The sequence below is a fragment of the Poecile atricapillus genome, chromosome Z (genome assembly GCF_030490865.1).
Source record: "Poecile atricapillus isolate bPoeAtr1 chromosome Z, bPoeAtr1.hap1, whole genome shotgun sequence".
Lineage (NCBI taxonomy): Eukaryota > Metazoa > Chordata > Aves > Passeriformes > Paridae > Poecile > Poecile atricapillus.
In genome coordinates this window covers 36,949,884-36,976,656 of record NC_081289.1, presented here as the reverse complement: position 1 = coordinate 36,976,656, position 26,773 = coordinate 36,949,884, and the positions used below count along the sequence as shown (strand labels likewise).

General features: G+C 38.0%; 1 protein-coding gene across 2 annotated transcripts in view; it reads right to left on the bottom strand.

Annotated features, from left to right (window-relative positions):
* Positions 1 to 5,772: 5,772 nt before the first annotated feature.
* The window catches only part of LOC131573839 (protein lin-7 homolog A), a 48,322-nt gene continuing 27,321 nt past the window's right edge, over positions 5,773 to 26,773 (bottom strand). Inside the window, exons 3-6 of one of the 2 annotated variants that reach the window (XM_058828124.1) lie at positions 16,741 to 16,812; positions 14,180 to 14,389; positions 9,433 to 9,645; positions 5,773 to 7,886 (exon numbers count right to left, since the gene is read on the bottom strand). In XM_058828124.1, the coding sequence (XP_058684107.1) occupies positions 9,433 to 9,645; positions 14,180 to 14,389; positions 16,741 to 16,812 (495 nt within the window). In that variant the 3' untranslated portion in view covers positions 5,773 to 7,886. The remainder of the gene's footprint in view (positions 7,887 to 9,432; positions 9,646 to 14,179; positions 14,390 to 16,740; positions 16,813 to 26,773) is intronic. The other variant, XM_058828123.1, reaches the window with a different exon arrangement.

Genomic DNA, 26,773 nt, shown 5'->3' with positions numbered 1-26,773 from the left:
CAAAGAAGCATGCCAAATCTTCATCTGATTTAACACTTGGAACTATTAGTTTTTTCCCTCCTATTTTTTTCCAGCTTTGAAGATTGTCATTCTTTGACTCTTGGCTTATGGAGCAAATTTGATTTAAGATTGCATTCATCTCCTCAGTAAACCAGATCACCTGCGTAGTTGAAATGAATAATTTAATAAAGGCAAGATGACTGCTTCTAAGACATGCTTTGGAGGTGTACTAATTGTAACGTAGACAGCTGCTGAGGGTTCATTAGTTCAGCAAAGACTCTGGTTGGAAACTTTTTTGTATCACATGAAAATTACTTGCAGTTCATTGGAGTCTGACATTTTTCACATCCTTTCTCCATACAGATTTAAAATAATCATCCTAGAATTAGCCAGGGATACAGGGAAAGAACCAGCCTCAGCCACAGAAGCATCAGTGGAAGACTTGTATACAGATGTCAAGAGATTATTATTTGAAGCAATTGGCATGCATTTTGACAAGATATATTTTTGGCCTTACCTTGCCTCAAAGTCTAAATTTGGCAAACAGTTAGGTACCATCGGACAATTCCAGGATAAACATAGGTTTCCTGTTACCCTTCCTTGTCTAGGATTGTAACCTTTGTCAGAGTCAGGGGGTTTCTAATGGAACTGGAGACTTTGGGCTGCTGTTAAGCACTACAGTCACTGAGTGAAAACTGAACAGGACATCTGGTCCTTAACAAACAGTGAAGGCTGTCAGGGCCTCAGCTTTACCTCTGGAGCTTGCTGAAGGTAGGACTGTTTTATCATTTTGACTTCTTTCCTCTGTCCTTTCTTCTAAACTGGTGCCAGTTTTCTGAGGGCTTCTCAGAGCCCCGTGTCAAGCTGGTGCTTCTTGGAGGCATTGCCTTCTCCCAGGCCTTTCAGAGAGGAATGTGCCTGGGAATATAAGATGTGATATACAAAATGTAGCTCCTAGTTTGTTTTCCCTGCTGAAAAAATAGGAGAACTTGCACACTTCATCTAAATATCAAAGCCTTGATTAAAGTTGTGGTGGAGGAAGAGGAAGAAATTACAGGAGTGTCTAGAAGGGGAGAAATAAAAATGCCTCTAGAGCTAATCTATAGGTACACCTGGATCTAATGATCCAGGATGCTGTTTGGGTGTCCCTCTGAGGAGGGAAGTGGCAGGCAGTGGTACAGACTGTTAGCATCATTGAGATAGTCACAGCTACAGTGGAACCCAATTTGATGGCTATCTTTGGCAAGTTCCCCGCTAAAAGCAGAGCAGCTGCTGCAGGGGGAGATTCTCAGCTTGTGTCGATTTGTTACTGCACCTGGTTTACATGGCTGCCTTCAGCAAGGCATGGAGATGTGCTTCACCTATCATTTACTTCAATGTAAATGATACACTTGCCTAACATTTGGGACATTTTTTTCATCAGCACGCGTATAATCAGCAGCAGCAGCAACAGCAGGTGAAGTGCGATCAGACCCTGTGTGCATGTTAGCCCATGTTAAACAATGTTTACATTAACCCCACAATTGTTACCCAGGTAAGAATATTGTCTTTATATTGCCATAATCGTATTGCTACTTATCATTCTTAGTACAGAAAGTATTTACTCTTGTGATGTTATTCTACATGTAAATAGAGCTCAGTTCTGAAATGTCCACCCACTGTAAAATGTGTGGCAATATCGAACGATCGCTGCGTACATCTGTGTGTGCAGCTTCTTAACGCTAGGAGCGAAGAAGCCCTCCGCAGAGACAGTGGAATGAGCAGCTCTCGGTGCCATGAGCATCGTTTTACACTAGGCGTCTCCCTTGGCATATTTATTCAGCTGCGAGCTCCACCTGCCATGCCCACTGAACGAGTCAGCGGAGGTAGGGATCCACAGATTCGTACACGGGGCTGTAAACCTGCTACCGTGCCGTACACATAGTGGAGACAAATATTGCTCAAAAGACAATCAGCCCTTATACTTTAGTCTGAGTTAATTGATGACCAAGTTTATGTTTTCCTTTAAGGGTACTAAGACCCAGCAGTGAATAGTTTAATTTCTTTCTGTCAACCTTATAGACAAGGTAAGGACAACATGCACAAAACTGGAGCTTGAGAGGTGGTGCTGGTGTTAGTTCTGCAGTTAAAGCATTGTGTTAGTAAAGAAATTAATAGTTTGTTATGTGTTTGATCCCTGGAAGTTTAAGAAAGGCTCTCGCTTTCTCATTGCCTGCTGCTGGAAACTTACTTTGAAATAGAATTTCACAACAAATGAAACATTGGTTCCTGGATGTCTTTCTAAATGACACCTTCAGACTGAATGGCTGAAGGCACTGACTCTATGTTAGGATGCTGCCAGGAGCTGGTTCATTTTCACCAGTGAAATTCCAGACAGACATGGGTCTACATGCCAGATGTGATGGATTTTCTTCACCTGTAAACCTCACTTGCTCAGTGTGTGCACAGTGACTCTGCCCCACTGTATGTGTGTGAATTCAGTGTAATGCCTCAAGCAGGTCAAGATGTCCATTGGTTCCAGACAAGAAGCTGTTTTTTAAGCCAGAGTGGGGTATGTGGTTGTTCCACAGTCACCATCACAACACAGAGTACTTTGTCAGCAGGGAACTAAATGAAAGTGAAAATCATAACCTGTTGAAAAAGAGGTGACTCAGGAAAGAGGTGACATTCTTGACATATCTGTATTTTTTTTCAAGGTTTATCTACCATTTTTCTACCCTCTCAACGTATTTTTCCCCATGTATCCTTATGGGCTAGTGTAATTATTTTGTGTAAAGCAAGTAAGACAGTTGAGTATGGTGGCCATGAGGGGGCAGCTAATGGATATGGAGTGCAAGCAAAGAGCAGAGCACTCCAGAAGGTAGACATGGCAAAGCCTAAATACCATACTTAGCTGAAGAGATCATATGTGATCAAAAAGTGTCACTGCTCACTCAGCCAACAGAAAACTCACATGGAAAGATGGGTAGGAGAATACTGCAGTGGGAGACTTGGAATAGATTTGTGGTGACCTTTGGGGTCTTGCCAAAGGGAATTTGTGAAGCCAAAAGGTGGAGAGATAGAAGACAGATCAGTGAAGAAATACCCTGCTCTACCCTCACTCTTGCCCACCAAACTGTTCACGGCTACCTTAACATACTCAGAATTCTTCCCATGCTGTTTTAGCTAAGAATTTTGTCTTGTTCTTCTCAAAAACTGCTGTAAGAGACATGGTTTATCCTCCCAACATAAATTAGTTATTCATTCAGATAAAAATAATATTCTGTATTTCTGGAGAAATTTTCATGGACATGGGAAAAAAATTAAGTATCTTCCCTGTTCTGCACTAGCTACTCTGTACTTCAGAGGTTGTACTTTCTCTTTTCTTCCTTCAGTTTCAACAGAAATGCTATGGAAGTGTCTCCTGAGATACAGTTTTTAATTGGGCCAGTTTACAAGCTAATTTCAGGCTTCCAACTGGTCATAAGTGCAAAGGTCTTGGGACGTTTTGGGATCAAAATTAATTTTTGTCAAAATTAAAAGGCTGGGCAAGATTTACAACTTCAGGGTTAATATAGTTTTCCTTGAAACGAACATGAATTTGTCTGCCTACGTGTCTAACATACTCACTTTGAGAAAACGTGCTTAGAATTCTCTCAACTTGAGAGTTGATGGTGGGGAGAAACTGTAATAGGACTAATGAAGAAAGTCTCTGCAGGACTGGGATATGTTTGGGTATCACCTTTTTGCAGCACAATCCAGCTTCACATGTCTCAGAGAGAGGAAGAGGTATTCCTCCACCCTATCAGCTCTTTATGATTTTGACAAAAGGAGCTGCAATTGCTGAATCATATGCTTCTCTTGCGGTTGATGAATTGACAAGAATATGTGAAAATAACCATAAGAAAGTAAATTGAAAGCTAATCAGAGATTAAACTCCTGTGTAACTTTTTTTTCCTTTTGGATGCTGGCTGCTCCTTTTAGACATCTGCTTTTGTAATCTTTTTACTTAATCCTAGATAGCTGCAGGTTTTAGATTTCAGAACTGAGCAAGTTTTGCTATAACTATTGTTACCCCGAATCCCTATGGGGGAAGTTTAATGGCTGTCATTTTGTGCATCTCTGTAACCAGAAATCAAAAGCAATCATCTTTTTGGCTGCAACTATGGTAAAATGCACACACAATAGCCCAGTGTTGGGGGTGGCAGTACAGACTTCTGCTATTAGCATTCACAGGCTGAAGCTTGTTGCAATCTGCTCCCGTATGCACCACAACCAAAGCATTTTGCTAACAATACCTGTGCTGAGCTCTTAAATTTCTTAGAATGGTTCAAAACAGACATCTGTAGTGACAGGAACCTCCTTACAAACCAGAATATGTGCAAGGCCTCTTGGTCATCTGAGCTATGCATGCAGAGGTTTAAGATTAGGGAATTCAAACACTGGGGACTTTTTATTTATTATTTCAAAGTGTATGACTGTAGCAGCAACACCCCTCAAAAGCCACTATTTATTCCAAGCTAGTAGTTTAAGTTTTTTAGTAGAGGCTCTGCTTATGATCTTTTTAACAGAATGCCTTACTCTATTTTAAGAAGTATGTCAGAGACAGGTGGAATGAATCACATTTAATGGACACCTCTAACTCTTCAATTTGGAAACAGTGTAACCTCCACAGCCTGATTTTGGATGCCTGAAGGCAGAGACAATGAATTAATCAAAAATATATCCTTCTGCTTGTTCAGCCTGCATTCAGCTCATGAACAAGCAGGGTTAACATGGGTCTGCTTGCAAGACTGTTTGAGCACATCCCTAATTCATCCTGACCTTCCCATGGCTAAGCACAATGAATTCTATGTCTCATCATATGTGTATTGCAGCAGGCAGCACATTCTTGCAAACTGGCCCAGAAAACTCTTAGGTTTAGAAATCTGTTTTGTTCAATTGAATGCTGGATATGGAAATGGTCTGAGTAATACTTATGCGGGGACAGTACTGCTTCTAGCTAATAATCCATTGCTTACACATGGAATAATCCTTAGTACTTCCAGACACTTTCCTGCATAATTCTGAAGTTCAAGCTGGTGAGTTTTTTTGCTTCATCAGAGACTATGGAATTCTTCAATACCTTATAAAGTGCCAGTGTCACAAAGAGAAAAACTATGGCTAGCACAGTAGAGCCATCAACTTCACTAAGTAACTGCCACCAACCCTGAATCTCTACCATTATTAGATCCTGCATCTGGATCTTTGGTGTAAGTGAACATGATGCAAGAGTGTGTAAACACTTCTTTGATTACTGCAATAAAGAGACAAAAAAAGGCATCTTGGATCTCCTACCTCAGTTTGCTGCCAGTGCAGAGAAACATGAGGAAGCCCCAAAGGTAAATATAGGCAATAAAACTCACTAAGTTGACTGAAAAAATATCAATTTACTGTAGTGTAACAGCAAAGGCCAGCAGACCAATGCGTTCAAATACAGTGCACAAAGACCTGCAGACCTGCATGTGGAAAGGGTTGTCTTCCCTGCACTTCTTCTGGATAATAATTCAGCTGTGCACATGTGGAAGTACCATGTTGAATCAGGACTAAATACATTTAAATCACAAATGAAAATACTAGCTACAATGAAAACTGTATCAGAGGCTTAGGGACAGTGGTTATTCTGTGATTAAGTAGCTGTATGTTTTATTGATCAGTAAGGGGCATGAAAAGCAACAGAAAGTTATTTCTTCCTGTTTCCACTTCAAAATCATTGACAGTTCTTACTGTTAAATGTTGGCAAAGACTAGAATGTTAATTTTAATGTGTATAAATAATTTATTGAATAATAATATATGAAAATGAATTTTATAGGCTTCTCTATATGAATGACAGTCCATTATTGAAATTTATTAATCAGCACATTCCACTCAAATTTTTTGAGGAAGAGGAGGGAAGGAGGTGGAGAGGCGGTTTGGAAAAATGCAGTACAGTGGGCTGACTAAATGTGAATACTTGGTCTCTGAAAATGCAGCTATCAGTGTAATTCAAATCATACTGATGAGATACAGAACAGTTATATGCAGTCATAATAACAACTTATATACTGTCTATATTAATAGCAATGCCTGTTTGAGAACAATTTTAAAATAGGTATGTACAGTTTTATTAAGTATAAAAAGACACCGTGCAGAGCACAATACAATTCATTTCATCTCCAGTTCTGGTAGTTCTCAAACTCCACTGTCTTAATTTATATTGTCACCAGTGACCGCTGAATATAATTACCTCTCTGTATAAAATGAGGCTTCTCTAGATGAATTCATGCTGTTTGGTTTTAAAAATACAGTAATTTCCTTTCAATGGCTACTTACACTGATCAAATACTGTCAAGACTGTTGGCTAGCCTGCATTTGGTTTCTAACATACGCTATGATAGTGCCAATTTCCCCTGTTTTGCTTTGTTTCTCTCTGTTTGAGAATAGACCCTCCAATATATTGTTTCTGACTTTGTTCCAAGTTCACAACCAGCACACTGTTTCTGACCATTTCTACATTCCATTCCTCACATTACTGAACTTTCACTGACATCAGCAGGAGTTTTCAACATGCAATGACTGTATGGTTTTCCTCTAATCTCCTTTTCTCCCTCAGGTCTTTTCTAATGAAGCATAGAAGGCATGTAAAAATGATCACTTTTTTTAGGATTTGGGGGTCCATTTTCTTATTTTCTTTAAAGCAGATGACATTTATAGCCTTCCAGCTTTGACTATCTTCTTTGGAAAAGCAGACATGTAAACTTAAGAACTTACAGATTTTGCTTGCACATTCCAATCTGGCTCAATTAAAAAAAAAAAAAAAAAAAAAGTCAGAAATCTAATTTCAAATTGATTTAAATGATAATGTGTGAGTCTTAAAAGAAACAATTTACACTTCCTCCTCTCTAAAATATATTAACATTAGACTGGAAAATAAATTAAACAGTACAGAAATGCAGAGATTATGCTATCACAGTAATATCTGCCAAACAAAGCTTGGTCTTTTGCTAACATTAGCTTACTACATTTGCAATACATGCTAAGCAAAGACCCTACTTCTCTAACAGGTACATTCAGACAATATATATTTTATGGAATAAATATATAATATATCCAGTTATAGATTTCTGAATAGTAACTATAATAGATACAAGCAATACCTACGTTTAAAAATACAGTTCTAGGCTTCCCTAACTTTACTACTAATAAAATTAAAGTTGACCTAAAACTCTCTCACTCTGTTGATGCATAATAAAATATATGGAAACACCAAGAGTAAAAAGCCAATTGCTTCTACAAATGGAATACTTTATAAATATAGTAAATTGCTATTTCCAGAGGGTAATCTGAAAATTATAAACAGGAAGTTAGGTTAAAACAGCTCTACAATATATAGTACAAAGTGGTTATGAAGGGTGATGTACGAGTTTGATGTCTGTGGCAAAATTTTGAACTGATGTTTTTAATTTTTGGAGATAACTGTAGAGAAAGATCCTGCTCTCAAAAGCAGCTGATCTTAACCTCCTTAAACTAAACTTTTATTGACTAGAGAAAGCCAACTAGAAATTTGTCAGAGTAAGGAGTGCAAGATGAGATCAAACAGAATTATTTGGAAGCCCTGGACTTTGCTGTTTCATAGGGTTTACCAATCATGCTGTTCTCATTAGTAACAGAGTCACTGAAGTAAAAGGTATCTGTGACTGCTGTGTGCTGAAAAGCCTTATCATGATGGTACCCTCCCTATGGCTCACTTTAGTTTGGTACACTACATTCTCCAGATGAATTCTGTTTCATGTTCCTGTAGTTTGCTTTTGCTGGAATACTAGAGTACGGCTCTGGTTGCTTGATTACTGAACTCTTGATTGAGGCTTCTTCTTTCTTGAGAATAACCTAGAATTAAAGAAACATTCCTCAGGCAAGCACAAAGAATTGAGGAATTAATCTGCTGGCTGTCTCTGCCTGCCCTTCTCTCCTTTCACTTTAAGATCAGCAAAAAAGTCTTTACTTGCTAATGAAATTATTTAAATAATTTATTAATTATTTAAATTATTAATTAATAATTTATGAAAAAAAATTAAAAACTTCATGTGTATGTCTGTCTCCTGCAACGTCCTTGTTTTACACAGAAACCCCAAACGTACTTCATGAAATACTACGGTTTATATTTGTCTGAGTTGAGGCCCTGAGATGGGATTTAAAACCTTCTCAGGGCCCTTTTTTGCATCAACAAATCTGGAATTCTGGTGGTCACAGTACAGGGTGATTACAAAGTGGGTTTTCCCTTGAATGCCAACAGAGGTCAGTGTCAACACTAAGGATGAAACCATCACTGGGAGCTTCAGATTTTGACCATTTGGGGACTTTCTGACTGACTTGTTGTCTCTTTAGTACATGCATACTGTTTTGGGAACAAACAGCTATGAGATGAGGATTTGGATATAAATCATTGGGACATGCTTCCTACTTGATTTTATTTAGGCAAATGGAGCATATCTATAAATGTATTCCTAGCACAAACTCACCGATTTCAGAAAAACTGCATATACAGAGAATCTCTGAACCTCACATGCCACTGGGAGACTTGCAAGCCTCTTGGAAGCTATTGCGATACTGAATGTCAGTCACGAGTGAGTGAAATACTTCCTACCAAACTGTATCCAAAAGCAAGCACATATAGGTGCCCTGCAGAGTAACCAGAATGAAGTTTGGATTCCCTGTTGCAAGGAAGAGGCTTGGAAGACTTTTCTTCACCTACCACCAGCAAATCTTGATGTTTTATTGCAGAGTGGTAACAGACTAGCTGAAAATGCTTTAAACTATCTAGATCTGGTGGCATATTCTTATTTGTCATAAATGCTCTGGTCGTTAATATAAAAAAACCTTCCCAGGACTTCTTTCACTTGCAGATAAGCCAGAAGTGCACAGTGGCTTTTGATCTCAGGATTATTAGTTGGAAACTCATTCCAGAATTTGCTAAGTGCTATTAACCTCTTTTCAAAACACATTTTTACTGGGAAAAAACATGTGGAAATGTACCAAAGAATGAGCGCTGCTCATCCGGACTGCAGTAAGTGCTGGCTGGTCCCTCAAGGGTACCTCCAGGCCCCTGACTGTCCCCCTTGGGGCTCCCTCCATCCTGTCCACAGCCCAGGACCTCATGTCAGCTCCTAGGGTCATCATCTCTTGTCCCAGCAATGCCCCAGCAGGGCCAGTCTCCAACACCCCATAGCCCTGCCCTTCCCAGCCATGGGGTCCCACTCAACTGGGCCCCCTGTCTCTAACCCCATGCAGGTGCCCAGGTCTGGGGCTGCCCTGCTCCTGTCTGGGACTGAGATGGGCTCTGGCACCAGATCCTGCCCTGACAGACCCCTGGAAGTGGCTGGCCCTAGTTGGGTGCTGTCAGTGGACTTTAGGGAAGAACAATGAATCCTCTCACCTACGACATATGGTTTTGCTGTGTGCTTTGCTGCTGCTGCTGCTGCTGAATGAGCAATTGCTGCTGTTGCCGGCGCCGGGCTGTTCTCAGTTTTTCGAAGCGAGCCTCCATCTCCTCCAGCACCTTGGGAGTGTAGCGCACCACCAGCTTCACGCTGTCCTTGGCCGCCTTCAGCAGCTCCACCGCCTTCTCGTGGTGTTCTCCTTCCACACTCTGGGAGCAGGGAGAACAGATTTAATAGTGAAAATGGTGCTTTGATCTAAAGCTGTGTCTTTTTCATATAGAAAGCTTGTCAGAGTTTTATGTAGTTTCCATACCTTACATTTTTTAAAGGGACCACTAAAAAGAAAGTGTTTGTTGCCCTGAAAACTCAGCTTCTGAGCTTGCTGACATGGTTTTCTAAGGACTTTCCCAGGACAGTAACTGTAAACATAGATATGTGTACATTCTTTCTGTTACACGTCTTGTGATGGACATCTCTCATGGCCAGTGCAGTGAGAAAGTGTTATCCTGACCATCCAATCCCTGGCCGTGGTCAGAAGCCTATAAATCCTGGGAGGAAAAATAAACTTTCTCTTTCTTTCACCACACCTCGACCTGTGTCCGTGTGATCTATTCATCTTCAGCGGTAACAAGTGTTAAGTAAGACTAACGCATGCTGGGCATGTATTGATTTTCAAGCCCTGATTTCTATGCTAATGTTGCTTGGAACAGTAAATTTCCAAAACAGGGAGGTGACTTGGCTGTTAAACAGAGTATTCAATTTCTACCATTAAGTGGACTGAGTGGAGTCATATGCTTTTTAGGCATGTGCATTGTTAGACACCTTGAGAAAAAGGGAAAAAAATTCTAATGGTGCATGATAGTCCATGTGTTGTAGGACGTATTCCAAAAAGCAAGAGTATCTCTACACAGAAAAAAAAAACCAAGCCTGAACACCTGTGACCTTCACATGGATTTTAGATCATCTAAAAATAAGCCTTTTTCTTCCCACTTAAAATAAATCAAAGTTTTACTACCTGCTGTGTTTTAAAACTCTTATGTATACCATGCTTTTGGAAATATAAGTCTCACCTTAAGAGAAAGTGTATAAAATTTGGCTGTTTTATATTTCCTTTTTTGCTTGTAAATCATGGTCAGTATGGCATGGCATGGACATTCAGAGGATATTCAGTGGTGTCATTTTGGTTTTCCTGTGCAACACATGAATTTAGAACAGGCTATGAATAAACATTGTAACCTCCTAAGCTACATGAAGTAGAAACATTGGTTTGCTTTCAAAGTGCTGGATGGTCCTTATTGACACCAAGAAGAAATTGTGATTGTTTTGTAGGGGAATAACGAGATGGTGTGTTTTAATACTTCATTCAACAACCTAGCAAACTGCATTTAATTCATGCTTGTTTGTTTCCTCTCCTGTTTGTCCCCAGCCTTGTTCTTCCAGTTTAGACAGTATTTTCTAATTAGAAATGAAGGGTTTGACTTTGTTGCTATCCGGGTCAATGGAAAACTCCAATTGATCTGAATAGTAATGATACAGAATTAAGCCTAATGCCCTGAGCCATAAGCAAAGAGGAGAAAAAAACAAAGGCAAACATAGCGCTGCTAAATACAAACCCTGCTCTCTGAACACACCTCACTCATATCTTGACAACCACAGTTTTCAGCTGTTATTAATATGATTGTTATACTGCTCTTAATGTCTTTATTGCTGCACACACTCCAATTTTCAAGGTATTAGAAAAACTTTATCTGCTTAACAATGGTTGCACAAGTGAAATAGCAGAGACTCTTGGAGTGGGGTAAAGGAAAAGGCAAAGGGAGTTGTTTTGCTGTTGGAATTCTTCTGCCTCTGCAAACCTCTAAGGCTGTGCTGGCAAAGGACTCCTGCTGATATCGGTCATTTCTACACAAGGTACTTTGCTGACTGGATTATGCTGGTGGGGGACGTTGCAAAGATCTGACACACTCATGTTACTTTAGAACTGCCCACCAAATGGGTAAAATTGTTTTGGAAAGCACATATTTACTTAACATATAATTTTTTATTACATATATACACTTACTCCTTTTTTTTCCATTATTGCATTGGCAGATTGCATCAAAGAGAAGAATATAAAACACTATAGAGACAAGAACAGCTGAAAGAAATGCAGATAATGTGTGGGCAAATATAAACCATTACTCTATCCTGGTTCATAGGCTTTCCATAAATCTAAAAGAAAAAAATTCACTTTCCTGAAGTAAAAAAGGAAAATCTGTTAGCCCACAAATTGGGAGACTGAGAAGAATATTTCTATTAGGTATCCCTAAACAAATACTTAGCTGACAAATTAGTCATTATAAATCTATTTTGCATCCTTTCTGTATCTGACTCACACAAGGTATCTGACAAATGCAGAATCTTTGCCAGATATCAACAGGCACCAGCAAGTGTTTTTGTCGAGCCATCTGCAGGGCTTGCTGCTTTCAATTTCCTTTACTTTTAGGGGGTGTGGGACAAAAGTATGTAACAAAATCCTCAGCATAATGAGAAAACACTGTTTTTTAACATGTTTTAACAGCTCAAAGAACACTCTTCCCAGTCATGCTGGGATAACAAATCTGGATTCTGAACACACAGCTCTAATTTTATGCTGCTAATTATGAAGTTGGATAACCATCAGTGATTGAGCACAAACAAGTTACAGATATTTCATTTCATGTCCCACCACTGAGCGGTCTGTTCTACTGTACATACTGTATATTATTTGCTTTTCTCCAGCTAAATTAAGAGAATCACAGAGTGAATTAGTCCCAGTGAACAAGGCTAAATTTAGATTTTTTTGGTCTCGTCTCAAGCTGTCTGCAAACAAATAATCACTTCTATAACTTTTGCCTTTTTGCATATTATATTGTGTGGGATTATTCAGCCCAAGACTGGTTTATGAACAGTTGCTCATTACTCTGAGGGTGGTGAGGCCCTGGAACAGGTTTCCAGAGAATTTGTGGATGTCCCATCCCTGGAAGCTCAAAGTCAAGTTGGATGGGTAATGTGCTCTAGTGGAAGGTGTTCCTACCCATGGTAGAGCGGTTGGAACAAGATCATCTTTAAGGTCCCTTTCAACCCAAACTGTGCTATGATTCTGTGATTATTTCAAGTATGCAACTTGAATTCAAACTTTGAATTCTGTATTTGGACTCTGAATGCAAAAATATTTCTCTTGTGTCTCTAAATCAATTTTCTCATATGTCCACATGCAATTGGGAATTTTGTACTATGTTTTTTGCTGTATTACCTAAATACATATTCTAGAGCACATGCATAAAATTTTTGACTGGAGAATCATAAAATAGAGGTGACAAGAGGGTTGAATTCAATGTCTTGATTTCTGAATATTCACCACTTTCCTCTCTGGTCTTTGCCTAGACACTGTTGACAGTAAAAGGATTTTTCAAGAACCATCCATTAATTAGTAAATTGAAACTATTTTCATCTGCCTTTTTAATCCCTTGTTGAAAGAAACAACAACAAAATTCTTTGATCAAATTTAAATCAGTGAAGTTGAGGCAATCAACTTCCTTGACTATTCCATTTATTTTTTTCTTTAAGACTAATCTTATCAGTGAATTTTTCTTTCCTTTCTCATTGCTATTTGGTACAAGCATGTTTTCAGGACTCGTATTTCTCTTTTGAGACCATGATTGTTGGCAGAAGAAGTGGTAAAAAGTCTGAAGTGTTCGACAAAATCTTCTAACAAAAGTGTTAGAAGAGAAAGGGAATAGCTAGTGTTGAGAGAAACAGATGAAAACATAGAAACATTTTTATTGTTTATGGGCTTTCAACAAAGAAGAAATTTAAGTTTTAAAGTCTTAGATTTCTGACTGGACTCAGAAACTACTACTCTGTGCCTTCGGTGCATTTAAATACAAGGTCAAATGGAGGTTTGCATGGAAAGACTACGTGTTCACAAAGGGAAGGGTAAGGATATATGAATGAAATGTATCCTTATCTTTTCAGTATTTTACATTTCTTTGTAAAGAGAACAAAAAGAAAAATGAAAGGCAGAATTTGACCTGTATCATGGAGTCAGAGCCTTATGTGTCCTCTATTCCAACAGCCCTTCTTTTTTTACTTCCATATTGACATTCACAGTGAAATTACTACAAAATGTTCCACCTTGATTTACATGAAAAATGACGATGTAAAAAATGTACTTTTTTACACATACTCCCTGTATGGGAACATTTGTACAGATGATTTCTCTGACAGATATCACAGCTGGATGAATATCACTAAAAGAAATCTAGAATGTACCCTCTACTGTAAATCAGAACCAAATGCGCTTACCAAATTTCTTTCAGTTTTATGTGTTCAAAGGCTTTGAAGGTCACAAGACTACACAAGTGCCACTGTGTCATCACTGTGCTTGGAAAAGGCTGTGTGCCTCAAAGGCTATTAAATGAAAGTCTGTTATTAAGCTTTTACTGCAAGAAGAATTAACAGAATTATCAATTAAGGCATTGTAAATTAGGCAGGTAGTGTGGATTGGAAATGAAGCTCTTCAAGCACTCTCCATTACAACAGAAATTGTAATGGCACAAAATTGTTGGTGAAGCACTGCCTCACTACACCACAAACAGACACTGAAGGGTCTCTCACAGAACTAATTATTTTTGTTTTGTGTGGCTGCATTTTAAATCATGATGTTAGAACAGCTGTGAAAAATGAAAATTCAGATGAAAATGAAAGCAAATTTCCACATACCACTCCATTAACTGAAAGCAGCTGGTCCCCACGTTTGAGCCCACCATGCCTTTCTGCCACTCCTCCAGGAATGATGCGAGAAATATAAATAGGTGAATTCTGTTCCTTTCCTCCCATGACATTAAAGCCCAGGCCCTCCTCAGTCTTTGGCAGCTCCACCACTCGTGGGTGTGAATGGCCTTCACTTGCAGCAAATGCAGCAACCGTTGCCTAGAAGAAAAAAAATGACTGATTTGGCTATTTAGGGGGAACAGTGATAGACATTTCGTTGCTCATTGGCAGGAAGAACTCCTTCCTGTGAAAACATTTCAGTATTGTACTCTGACATTTTCTGATTATCTGAAAATATTTTAAAATCATCAAGTTCTAAGCCAATGTTTTTGAAATAAAGGAATAAACAGAGGAACAAAGAGTTTAGGTGACTTATCAAAGATAATACAGAAAGTTACTAGCAGAGTAGTTACCAGAAGTAGGCACCAGGAAGCCTTACTCTGTGGTGGTGCACCCTTATGATCATTAGTGCATTTCTTCTTTGCCTTTTCACGGGGAGAAAATTTATTCCTGTGGGATAAGATAATGGGATCTCTAATGTGTTCCTAGTTGAAATAAAGTGGAAGAATTGAATTGTTATCTCTCTGCTTTGCTTTCAGATTTATGGAATTATTTATTTTTAAATCCTCCAATTATATTCTTAAATTAAAAGTTTAATTTATAATCTGTGAAATCTTGCAGACTAAGTAACTTCTGGAACAGGAACAGAAGGTTTTATTATATAATTCTGTCAAAACTTTTATTGAAAATGAAGTCTAAACAACATAAACATAAATAAATTAGAAAAATTTAGATTGTTGATTCCAGGGGAAGAAAAAACCAGAAGTACCATACTGTAAAGCTTGCATCCAGGAAAATATTACATTTATACTTGATTTTTCACTACAAGCATTTTCTTACTTATTGGTCTTAATAAATCATTAAATAAACATGAAGAAAATATTTTTATTTTTAAAATGTATTTGTAGTTCAAACTGCTTGAACAATTTTGCATTACACTAATAATTTTTGAGCATCCTATAATACTTATGCTTAATAGAAGCTAGTGGATGATGTGACATAATGGATCATTCTCAATTACATGTTTTTGCACATGCAGAACTTGTCATCATGCATACATATTATGTCAGACATGAATGCACTAGGAGAATGAAATGCAGACAGCCCAGAAATAACCAGGAAATATTGCGATATTGAAACATTGCTCTGTAACCTGCTGTTCTATATGAGTAAGAAATGAGAATGGGAAACACTAATTGGACTTCTCCCCATTTACTAAATAACATAGCAATAATTTCTATGTTTATCTGCAGAGTAAACAAATCAGGATTTCATATGCACATTTCTCTATATAGAACCAAAAAGATTACAAGTTTACATTGACCATTAGCTTTCAATTAGAAGGTTAAAATCAGAAAAATGGCCTACAGAAAAGAAAGTCCTATTTAATATGGAAAATACACTGCAATTTAGACTATATTAGGTTATTTGCTGCTATTATAGAGCTTGCTTCCCTAAAATATTCTTATATCATTTTGTAACACACTCCCAACCTTCCTCTTCCAATACAGCTTTAAATTAAAATCTCCAAACATAAATACTTAATGGTATTAATGGTATCTTAGTTCCACTAGGACTTCAGGGAGTTTATGTTCACAGGAATGGGACAATAAAAAAGTAGCTCTAAAAAAGATTTATGGGTTTTGTAAGTTATTTTGCATGGAATCTGCTATACCACATAAAAGACAGTGTTTTGTGCAAAATGATAATGGGAAAAAGAAAGCCATGGTGGATCCCCTTGTTTGGAAGCATCTATTTTTGTGCATGTTATGAAAATACAGAGCATATTTCATACTGGCACATAGAATGGGTTCTTTCATGGTTGTGTGAATTCCTTTATCATTTCAGCAACAGCAGTAACGTAGCTGTCATTGTCTAAGGATATAAGAAAGGTAGGTCCACATGGACAAATAGACAATATATTTTATTACAACAGACAATGTATCAGAAAAAAAAACCAACCAGGCTTACATTTATCTGTGGCATCAATAAAATGTTGATCAGGCCATTTCTGTCACTGTTCATCCTTACCGCTTGCTCAGCATCTACAGTTCCCATTAGTTAAAAGGGGAATTTTGTTTAGTTTCTACCTCCCAAATAACTGTGTCCTCTCTGGATGAGATGTATGGGAAAACAGTCCATTAAAATATTGGTTGTTGCAGACAGACTGCTACAGAAGAACCAGTAGATTTGCTTTTGCAAAGCAACTTTTCAAAAAGCATCATATTCCATAAAATCATTCTCTTTTCTTAAGCTACAGAAGCAGCATAAAGGTTGAAATTTTCCATTATGATTGTTACCTGGGAAGTAGCACTGGTTCTAGACTCTGGGCTGCCACTGATGTCTAAATTTTCTTACAGTGTACACACGAATACCTGAAACACACACGCGCACAGTCAATTACTAGATCACTTTGGGAACACATATTTCAACAGCTGCAGATATCCTACCTTTGCAGTGGCCCTGGCTCGGAATTCGGGGCAGCCATTAACAGTTATGGTTTCATGCATGTATTGATACACCTAAAATGTTCATGAAAATAAAATGAAATTAATTATAGGAGCAAAACAAGGACTTTGTATTAACCCAGACAGGAGAGTCTCCTTCCCTCATAGAACTAACTTTCATTAATCTGTATTCACGCCATCACATAGCCAAGTGTCTGCTATACTTGAGCATGCTTAGGTTAACAGAGAACATCAATCTGTGTTTCTCACAATACTTTCTAAACTTTACATCTTCCAACACAACTCTTTTCCACTCTCTAGCAAGTAGTTTCATAAAACCACAACAGTTAAGTTCTATGTTATCAAAAATTCGTGTTTCCAGGCAACGGCATTTATTGAATGCAAACGATCTCAATTGACCTGAGTGGTGTCAGCCTCCAATAATGGCTTCTTTGGTCTCTGAACTTTCTTATGAACTAAAAGACTTAGGAAACTGACGTTAAAAAATATCTAAGCTGCTCAGCATACAGAAGAAGAACACTGCTCAGCTGAAGAATGGAAGTGAACATAGGTCTGGTGAAAGGTCACAGTACTACCTTCCATCAACCATTAACTAGGAATAGTGGAAAGGGGTTGACAGTCTGGTAGGTCAGGTCAGACATGGTCACTGAGTAAGGTTATCCTTAAAAAAGAAATTGTACATACACATAAATTACATAAAATCAACATATATATAAAACTTTCTGTCATTTTTTTCTGGTTTACATTTTTGGCCCACTTTCTCTGGTCCTTAACTCTCCCTTTTAAACGTCTCCAGTAAAGTGAAAAGAAAGGGCTTTGTCTTACATTGCCTTTGTTCTCTAGATTTGTCACACTCTCAGAGGAAAAATAGCAATCAAAGCCTTGATACTAGCCAGTTATTTTGAAAGCAAACTTAAAAAATAAAAGTATTTATATATAATATACAAAAAGTTTTTTGGAAGACAAATGTGAATGCAAACAAACCAAATCTTCTCTTTAACTTTCTTCTAAAATCACCAAACTTTAAAAAAAAAAGTTTCTATATGCCACTGATTTACTGTAGGCATTTTCTTGACCTAATTCATGAGAAATTTTGTTGTTTCATGTGCTTTATGTCTCAGGCTGCACTCCTCATCAGAGACAACCTTTGCTGGTAAAGTATGTTAGTTTTTACAGCAATCTCCTTATGTTCCTCGAGGAGGGCAGATTCAAATGTACTTTCAAAAATATATTTACCTTTCGCTCATTTGCTGATGCTTTAGCTGAAGTGCCAAAACTTTCCTCTTTGGTAATGTGAATGTTACTTTGGTGGAGAAGTACTTAACTGACCTGCAAACAATGGCTTGTCCCATGCATAGGCAAAAGCTGCCCATCCCCCTGTCCTGATGACTTGTTATGTGGTACCATAAGGATGCATCTCTCCCCACTGAGCCTGTTAATATGCAACTTAACACACTGACAAGCATATGCTGCAAACATCTAAACAACATTAAGATTTGTGTCTCATTTCTGACTCCAGTGGATAGACATACTGTTAATCAAGCACTCTTAAGTAGCAAAATGTTTGGGGATGACTGACAGCCAAATCTTTTTTCTTGGGGTATCATACATAAGGAAAAGGCAAAAAAGGAAAGAAGATAACACATGTGATACATTTCAGAGATCTAAAATATGACAAACACTTCCACAATACAGCTAAAGATTCTTTGTCTTGACTGTTGTCAGCACATACATCATTCTAGAACTGAATTAAAAAAAAAAAAAAAATGAGCCAATGAAGAAAACTGAGACAAGGGTAGCATCAAAAATCTGAAAATCTTCCTGCTTTCTCTGTTTGAAATGAAATCTTGCTTCCATTGGGAACATGGACACTGACCACAGAAGAAACCAGGATTTTGCCCTTATTTGTAAACATCTGGGAAAAAAAAGCACTTTTAGAGTCTCCACAGGATTTCTGGTTTCTTAAGTTTTAATACTGGATGATATCATCATAAAAGTGGGTTGAGCCTATATACTCAGCATTATACTGCACAGATCAGTTCAGTGTTTATTGTATTATGTTGTAGGATGTATTATTACATAAGAAGAATTACTGCATTATGTAAGAAGAATACTGTGTAATTGCAGTAATGAATCATTATGTACTTGTTTCTTCAAAACCCAGAGTGTACTGAACCATTAATAATGCTGTATTTTCTTCAGGTTCCCCTTCATCTTAAAACATGACAGCAGATCCTACATATTATTTTTGCTTGCACAGCTTTAAATGCTGTGGCTTGCTAAAATGTCTAAAGGAATATATTTGACTATTGAACTATGATGACATTAAATTAGTTTGAAAATAGTCACAGTATTCCATATCGAGGAACAGTTACTAAAAAGTTCTTTAAAATATTCATGACTAAGGTCGACTGTCATAAAGGTGAGTTGATAATGATACATTCATGTCATTGTTTGTTAGGTTTGAAGTCATAACTTCCTGTTGACTGCATCCTACCAGTAACTAGCTGGTAGACTTTTTAATAACCTGGTAACTAACTTGTATACTGATAAAAGAACAGACCCACAAGTGTGTAATTAAGTTAGTAAGATAAAAAATAATCCAGCAGCTCAAAAACCTCTGGAAAAATATGATCAGCAGTGTCATATAATCCTTGGATAATCTGTAAATTCTCAATGCTAACAGATCTAAAATGTTGTTCTGCAAAGAGTTATTGGTGATTATGGTATCTACAGCACAGTTCAGATAAAGAGTCCTGCATGTCAGATCTCATTGTCCATAAGCAAAAGATGCGACCAGTTCTCAATATTTGCTTGAGGCATTGGTAAATCTAATTATTCTGACTGTTAAATAATGCTCAATGTAATTTGAGTTTAAGAATGATAAAACATATACACCCACATAACTTTCTTATTTCTAAGTCAGTGTGATAACCAAACACAGATTAATTGTACCTGCTCTACCAAGCACCTTAAACTCTTCGTAGGGTTCAGATCTAATCAGGGCTCATTTTTGCAATGCAGTGAAGTCAAGAAACAAACGTTGTTTGTTTTCCTGTAGCCACACTAAGCCCTTTATCTATGCTGTTCTCAGCACCACCTTAGCCATGATTTTAGCACAACAAATCCATTCTGCTCCCTCTTCTATGTACACAGAACACATAAACTGAAAATCTCTTTGTTCTCAAACTGAGTAAGGTGCCATTTAAATCCTCCTGGTATGGAATATAGCTTCCTGTTCAATTCACTGTATGTGACAAGTACTTGAAATGGATTTTAAAAATATTTTCTTTCAATTCCTACTATTATCCGTACATCTGATTACAGTTTTAACATATAACAATTCTCCTGAATCTAATGATGGCATCCTTAAGATACCTGTAAAAGATCTACAGTAGACTTCTTTACTTAAACAAAATATCAGGCAGTATAGAAAAAGACAAAGGTACAAATTTTAATTTAAAGCATTTGAAAATCTCCCCTCTAGGATATTTACTAAAGAAGTATTTTAAAACAGTGACCTTTGTCGATTCTGATAGATGAATCATTTTGAAAGACATCATTGTATAGTATGATTGAGCTGAAGAAAGAAAATTAACATATCACAGAATCACAGACTGGCTGAGAATGGAAGGGACTCTGGAGGTCATCTCATCCAACTGTCTTGCTCAAGCAGGGCCACCTAGAGCCAGTTGCCCAGTACAGTAACTAGATGGTTACTATATGTTACTAACTTGAAAAAGAGCATATCTATTTTTGTATGTACAGCTATATATTTTTTGAGTGTCTGTAAGACTGCATGGGTGTTTAGTAGTATTATTTACTGATGGACTCCATACGAAGTCTAATGGTCTAGTGCCTAGGGAAAAGAGCTTCCACAATTCATTAGCAATAGAGATTAAATTACAGGTGAAATGTCAATGTTTCAAGACATGAACTTGCAGCTGGAAGATAAATGGTAATGTTTCAGATCATTTCTTCCCCCCAGCGATTTCTGCCAAAACTGTGAGTGTGCTGAATACTCATTGGATAAAGGCGTGCTGCAGAGAGGGGCTTGTTCGCTCAGATCTCATTTGTGCTGTGGAGCAAGACGTACTCGGCTTTGTTTTCTCTTTCCTGTGGAGTGCGGAATACAACACTCCCACCAAGCAATACTCCTGAAAGCACCAATACAGACCTCAGACTTTTTTCAGTTTCTGCAGGTAGTCTCCTCAGACATAACCTAAAGTTATTCTGCCACACTACTCAAAGATTACAAAAAGAGTGAGGGAGGTAAATTACAGCTAGAAAATTTGAACTTGGAAGTGAATCCTCCTTGTACTGTCAGCTCTCTCAGGCACAGAGAAATGCACATTTTATTACCTCTCCCAGCAGGACCTGTAGTGAGTCAGATGCAGCAGGTATTATTGTTATGATGATGGGCCTCATCCCCACGCATTCAGCTGGGAGGCAAAGCAGCTGGTTTAAGATTACTGAAGTGCAGGAAGGGGAACAGCCTTACAGGTACTTTAGGAGCTAGCTTCTTATCAAAAATTACTCCATACAGACTCATAACAAAGCAGCAAGTTATTTAGGGCTCGGCTATTTAAGTCAGTAATAGCTGTAGAAGGTCCAGGAAAAACAGTGCACTTAGCAGCCTGTTTTGTAAAGGTGTCTAGAAGCAGTATTCTGTTTACAACCTGAATGATGTAACATCTTTTCTGATGAATTCTCTAAGACAGAATTTAATTAAACAATTTTATTCCATTAACTTCTGTAAGAGGCATTTAATGATTCATTCCCCTGATGAAATATGTAATTCTAAGTACAACTCTACCTACAATAATGATGCTCAGCTTTAGGACAAGCTGATCTGAACACCAGAAGGGCAGAGGTATAAGGCAGAAGTAATTTTACAGCAATGTATAGGTGCTCAGAAACCCCCATAACACATTCCAAAACAGAGTACACTGCAATTCAGACCTGTGATGTAGCAAGCCCAGATACAGTTTTCTGAAACTTCTAAGTGGAGACCTAACATTTTTCAAAAATGTTAGAGGTTTCTTAGCATAAGATGATACATGTAAATAGTAATAATCAGCTGTGTTTCCACAGTGCCTGCATATGATAATAATAAAAAGACATAAAATGCTTCCTTCAAGAAGTCACAACCTAAGTAAGTGACTTAGGTAAATCACAGGTAAGCAGGTAAAAGGGTCAAATGAAGAAAAAAAACTTCAAAAAGACCGATAAATGAAATTATGTTTAACATATATATTGGCATCATCTGAGTTTAGCTCCTTTGCCATATTTTTTGTTGCTTCAAGTGTAGAAAAGAATTGTGTATCTATTTTTGGAAGAAGACTTTCAAGGAAGGGAAGGCAAGAGCCTGACAGTCCAGAGGAGAGAGTTAGCACGAGAATAACCAGAGCAAGGAGGACATCATTGGTTTCACTGCACTTCCGTAGTCATGTCTACGGAAAAGTGTACATGTGTGCATCCTTGCAGAACTGATGCTAAGCTATAGAAGAAAGATTGTTATTTACTTACACCTCAGTGCTACGCATCTGCCAGCTGAATCCCTGTCTTCCTAATTGCCTTTGTATGTTGGAGAGGATGATAAATATTTTTCCCTTCTAAGATGTCAAGCAAAAAGAAATATCTTAATCAGTCTTTCACCATCGTGAGAAGAGCAGAAGATGCTCAGCTATTCAGCATCGCTGCTGGCTTCTCCACTCCAAACCTGGAGCTGACTCCCAGGACTTCCGTCTCCTTCTGCTCTGAGATCTAAATTTAATTTCACTTGGTGTGCATGAACCAGTCCTTGGGGCAGGCCAGGAGAATGACCAGTCTTGTGATTGTGAGAAGAGAGAGAGCAAAGGTGCCCTGGAGAGCTGCAGACCTCTCCACTGTGGTCCCTGTGAATCCCTTGTTTCTGTGAGCAAATGACACCTGCAGCACAAATTGGTTGTGTCTCTTCCACTCTACTTTGTTTCCATAATTTTTGACTCTTTCACATTCTGTTTGGCACTTTTTGTTACCCATAACCATTCTTAATCCAACATATTTATGTTTGTGGAAAGGAATGCATTGGTTGGTGTGCCTGGACAGACTGCCCTTGAGCTGTGCCTCAGCACTCAATTCAGACCATGCTTGACCACATAAGTAAGCAAGGACATCTTAAACGCTAAAAAGATCAGGAGGGACTCTGGTAGCCTCTTGTACAACCTAAACCATGGAATCTTACCTGGTAATTTCTGTTTGAACTACAGACTTTTCAGAACTCAGTCAAAATCTCTGTCCTTTATGGCAGGTTTTCTGGAATTTCAAACAGTATTTGCTTTTCTACAAAATTACTTACAAACAGCTCCAATTATCCGTCTAAGATGACACCTGAACAGCTGACGACATAAAAAAAACGAAAACATGTCAAACACAACCAAAAGTGTGCATATTAGCAGCATGGAGGTATGCAGCTGACCCAACCACATTTCTTCTTTCATAATTCCTCTTTCTTAATTCCTTTTTTGTAATGACTTCTTGCATCTGAAATTTTACTCAAGCTCAAAACCAAAGCAGTGGAGCACTTCCATTCAGCCTTAAGCCTGTGGTAGCTCAATGAAAGTGGAAAATATCTAGCGATGGTGTGTTAAGTTTTGTATCTCATGAATATCAGATGGAATTTCTGGCTTTGTGCCTGTGCTCTGCTTTATAAAAATCATCTCATGTGATAAGCATGCTTGGGAAAGCACATCTGCATCTTTAAGAGCATGTTTTCTCCAGAGAACTATATATATCTACAGATCTATAGCCTCTTGCTAAGGTACTGTACTAAACACTATCATACACCATAGTCCAGAAGACAGCAGTTCCATAGGGTAGTTGAAAGCAGGCTGATTTTCTTTTCTATCAATCTAGTTGACTCAAAAAATACTAACATTGTGTTAATAGCTACTTTTATCTTTGGTAATTAATTAAAAAAATGGGAAAGAGACTATTCTGAATGACTGAAAAGCAAGATAATTTGAGAACTGTCTAAATAACAGTGCTTGTGAGGGACAGACTCCCAGAAAATCACTGGTTGTGGAAGAACGCCATGGATGGGATGTATATGTACCACAACTTCAAGTTTACAATAAACTTAGATTCTTCTTAAACAAGATGGTTTGAGCAAATGAATCGCAAAAGCCCATTTTGTTATAGCACTATGACAGGTGTTTGAGTAATCCCAACAGAAGCAGAATTAGGCAACCTTACACCCAAGCTCACACTGTATATACTGTACATAATCTTCGGTCTGCCCCCGAATGCAAGCTGATGATCCTCTGTCAATGTCAACAGGAGAAGTCTACAAGATACCTGTGAGTACAGGGAGGTCAAAATGGCTGAAAGTACCTTTGTGAGGAAGGCACGTGATACATTATTGCTCTTGCTGGAAGCACCAACATGTCTGTATTATGCAAGTTGTTGCCTGCAGCTACTGAATTTCGACAACTGAATTTGAAAAAGCTGCTTTGTGACAACTAGTCTGTATTAATGAGCTATTTATATCAGACAGAATGTGGTCATTCAAGGTTGCTGGCATTCTGAATATTTTTACATGATAAGCTCTCATTAGCCCTTGAGCAGTTACATGTTTGCATTGGGAAAACCACTGGTGTCTATTTTCAAAACCAAACTTTGCATCATTTTCGTAATTGTTGCAGCAATCCCCCTTCCATGAAGTAACACTGCATGGATGTTGCCACATGATGCCATAGCAATGCCAACCCATTAAAAAGCACAAACCTATAAATGAAATTCAGTCTTGTTTAACAACTTGAAGAGATGAGACAGTTTTAATTTCAGACCATGTGGAAGAAATATTATGAATGTTGGCTTTAGCATTTTCATTGAGGATATTTTATTTAAATGTTTCCTTCTTTAGGGGATGGGGGTTATGCAGGAAACTAGGTCAGCTCTACCAAAGTGAAAAAACTGATCTGAATACTGATGCATTATTAAGCTGTCCTTAGGCAGTAGGGTAAAAATGGCATGGGCCTGAGACATTGTTAAAATAAATTAAGTATAATCACTGCAAAGGTATAATATTTTAATTTATGGTGAAATGCTTTATGAAGGCTGAAGTTAAAAGTGGATTTTTTTTTTTTTTTTTTTTTTTTTTTTTTTTTGTATGGAAAATAGTGGTGTGCACTCTGCTCTGACAGTATCCATGGTGGCGTCAGAAAGCTGAGCCAAGTTTTGGTCCCTGAGCTCTTGCCATATGATGATGCATCTGTCCAAGAAACAACCCAACAGGGGTCACAGGTTGGGGCCAGAATCTCTTTCCTCCCTTATGTGTGAGCAGAAGTAAGTAGCAGATGTACCAAACATGCATGCTGTCACATCCTCTCCACATATTGGGTGACTCAACTGAAACATGCCTGGTGCTGCTGTTAAGACACACAAGACCTCTGTGTGCCCTCTCTTCCTTCCAATGTCAATTCTGTCTGGAGTCACTGACACTCTGAAATCAATAGGAAGTTGCTTAACAGTTCCTTTTAAGAATAAGGAAAAATAGACTTCTATTTGCAAGTAAAAAGTACTTATATGAGGAACAGGAAAAATATAGTTGGATCATTTAGTTTATCTCCTATCTCTTACATATTGTTTTATATTCTGCCCTAAATCAGTAGGAACTATGATCTGGCATCTTTAAAACAGTGCTACAGGTGTTGCAGAAGCCATTTCCTTTGCAATCACTAAACCTTAGCAAAATACAGTCCTAAAAGCCTCTTTTGCTGCTTCTACTGAAATATACCAGGATAGAAAGAAATACCAACATATGTGATTAGTTAATTCCCATAAACCCACTGGGAACTCACAGTTTTTAATTTAAAACTCTCTCTTAGACCTCACTGCCAGTTACTTTTGAGTTCAAAAATACAGCAATAAAATTTAATTTCCTCCACTTTATCAGTAAGTCTGTATAAACTGTTAAGGCTGACATACAACAGCCATATTCCAAACTTAAACAGATTTGTCAAAACCTTGCCAAAATGAGCACCTGGATGAAACATGACATCATCATGGAAGCTCATCTCAAATGTTCCTGTCAAGCTGAGAAAGCAGGGACGAGGAAGGAAACTACTGATGCTTCTTGTTTTAAATGCCAACAAAAATATAGCTAAAATAGAGTTTTTAAGAGATTTACAATTTCTTTTCTTTTCTGAAGGCACAATTTAAAAAATGGCGATTGAGCAGCATTTCTCAAGAGTCTTGTCAGTAACATCAGTTAAGTGGTAGCAGGGGGATACTGAGGCTCCATCAAGGCAAAAAAAATGGTGCAGTGGCTTCCAACAACCTATCACCTATTATTACTTGGTAGTTAACCTTGCTGCTGATTTCTCTCAAGAGGAAGAAGCAGGCTTGAGATGAACATGAGCAGAGGCTATTCTGTTTATTCTGAAGAGTTTTATGCAATCAAATAGGATACTGCAACAATAAAATGATTGTATGAGCAAACAGAAAAGATGCTGAGATGCACCACACACGTTCCACTGGAGTCCCCTTCCATAGCACACACAGCTGCAGCTGTGTGCCAAAATGAGAACATCACCTGAGCACCACTCAGGCAGCTTCACTAAATATGATACAGCCACCCACATAAACTGTAAGATGAACAAGATAGTGTGATTGTTTTGATTCTGTACATTGCAGTACTCTTGAAGCACTGAAGTATTTATTTATCTATTGTGAAAGGCAGTTACACAAGCAGAGCGTAAGTATGATTAGATATATAGCCATCAGCCAACTCTAAAAATTGATCTTTAATCAAAACCAGTGGGAGAAAGCACCCATTAAAGAGCAATGGTACAATCTGGTCCCAGATTCTAGGCTACACTATCTGTGAAATCTACGTACTTAGCTCTAGGCAGATAAAAAAAAAATGACAACAGCAGCTGTTTTAAATCTCCTGCAGTGAAGTCATGAAAGTGGTAGGGACTTAGTAATTGCACAGAGACTAAATAATGCCTTCTCTCAGATAATGCTTGGG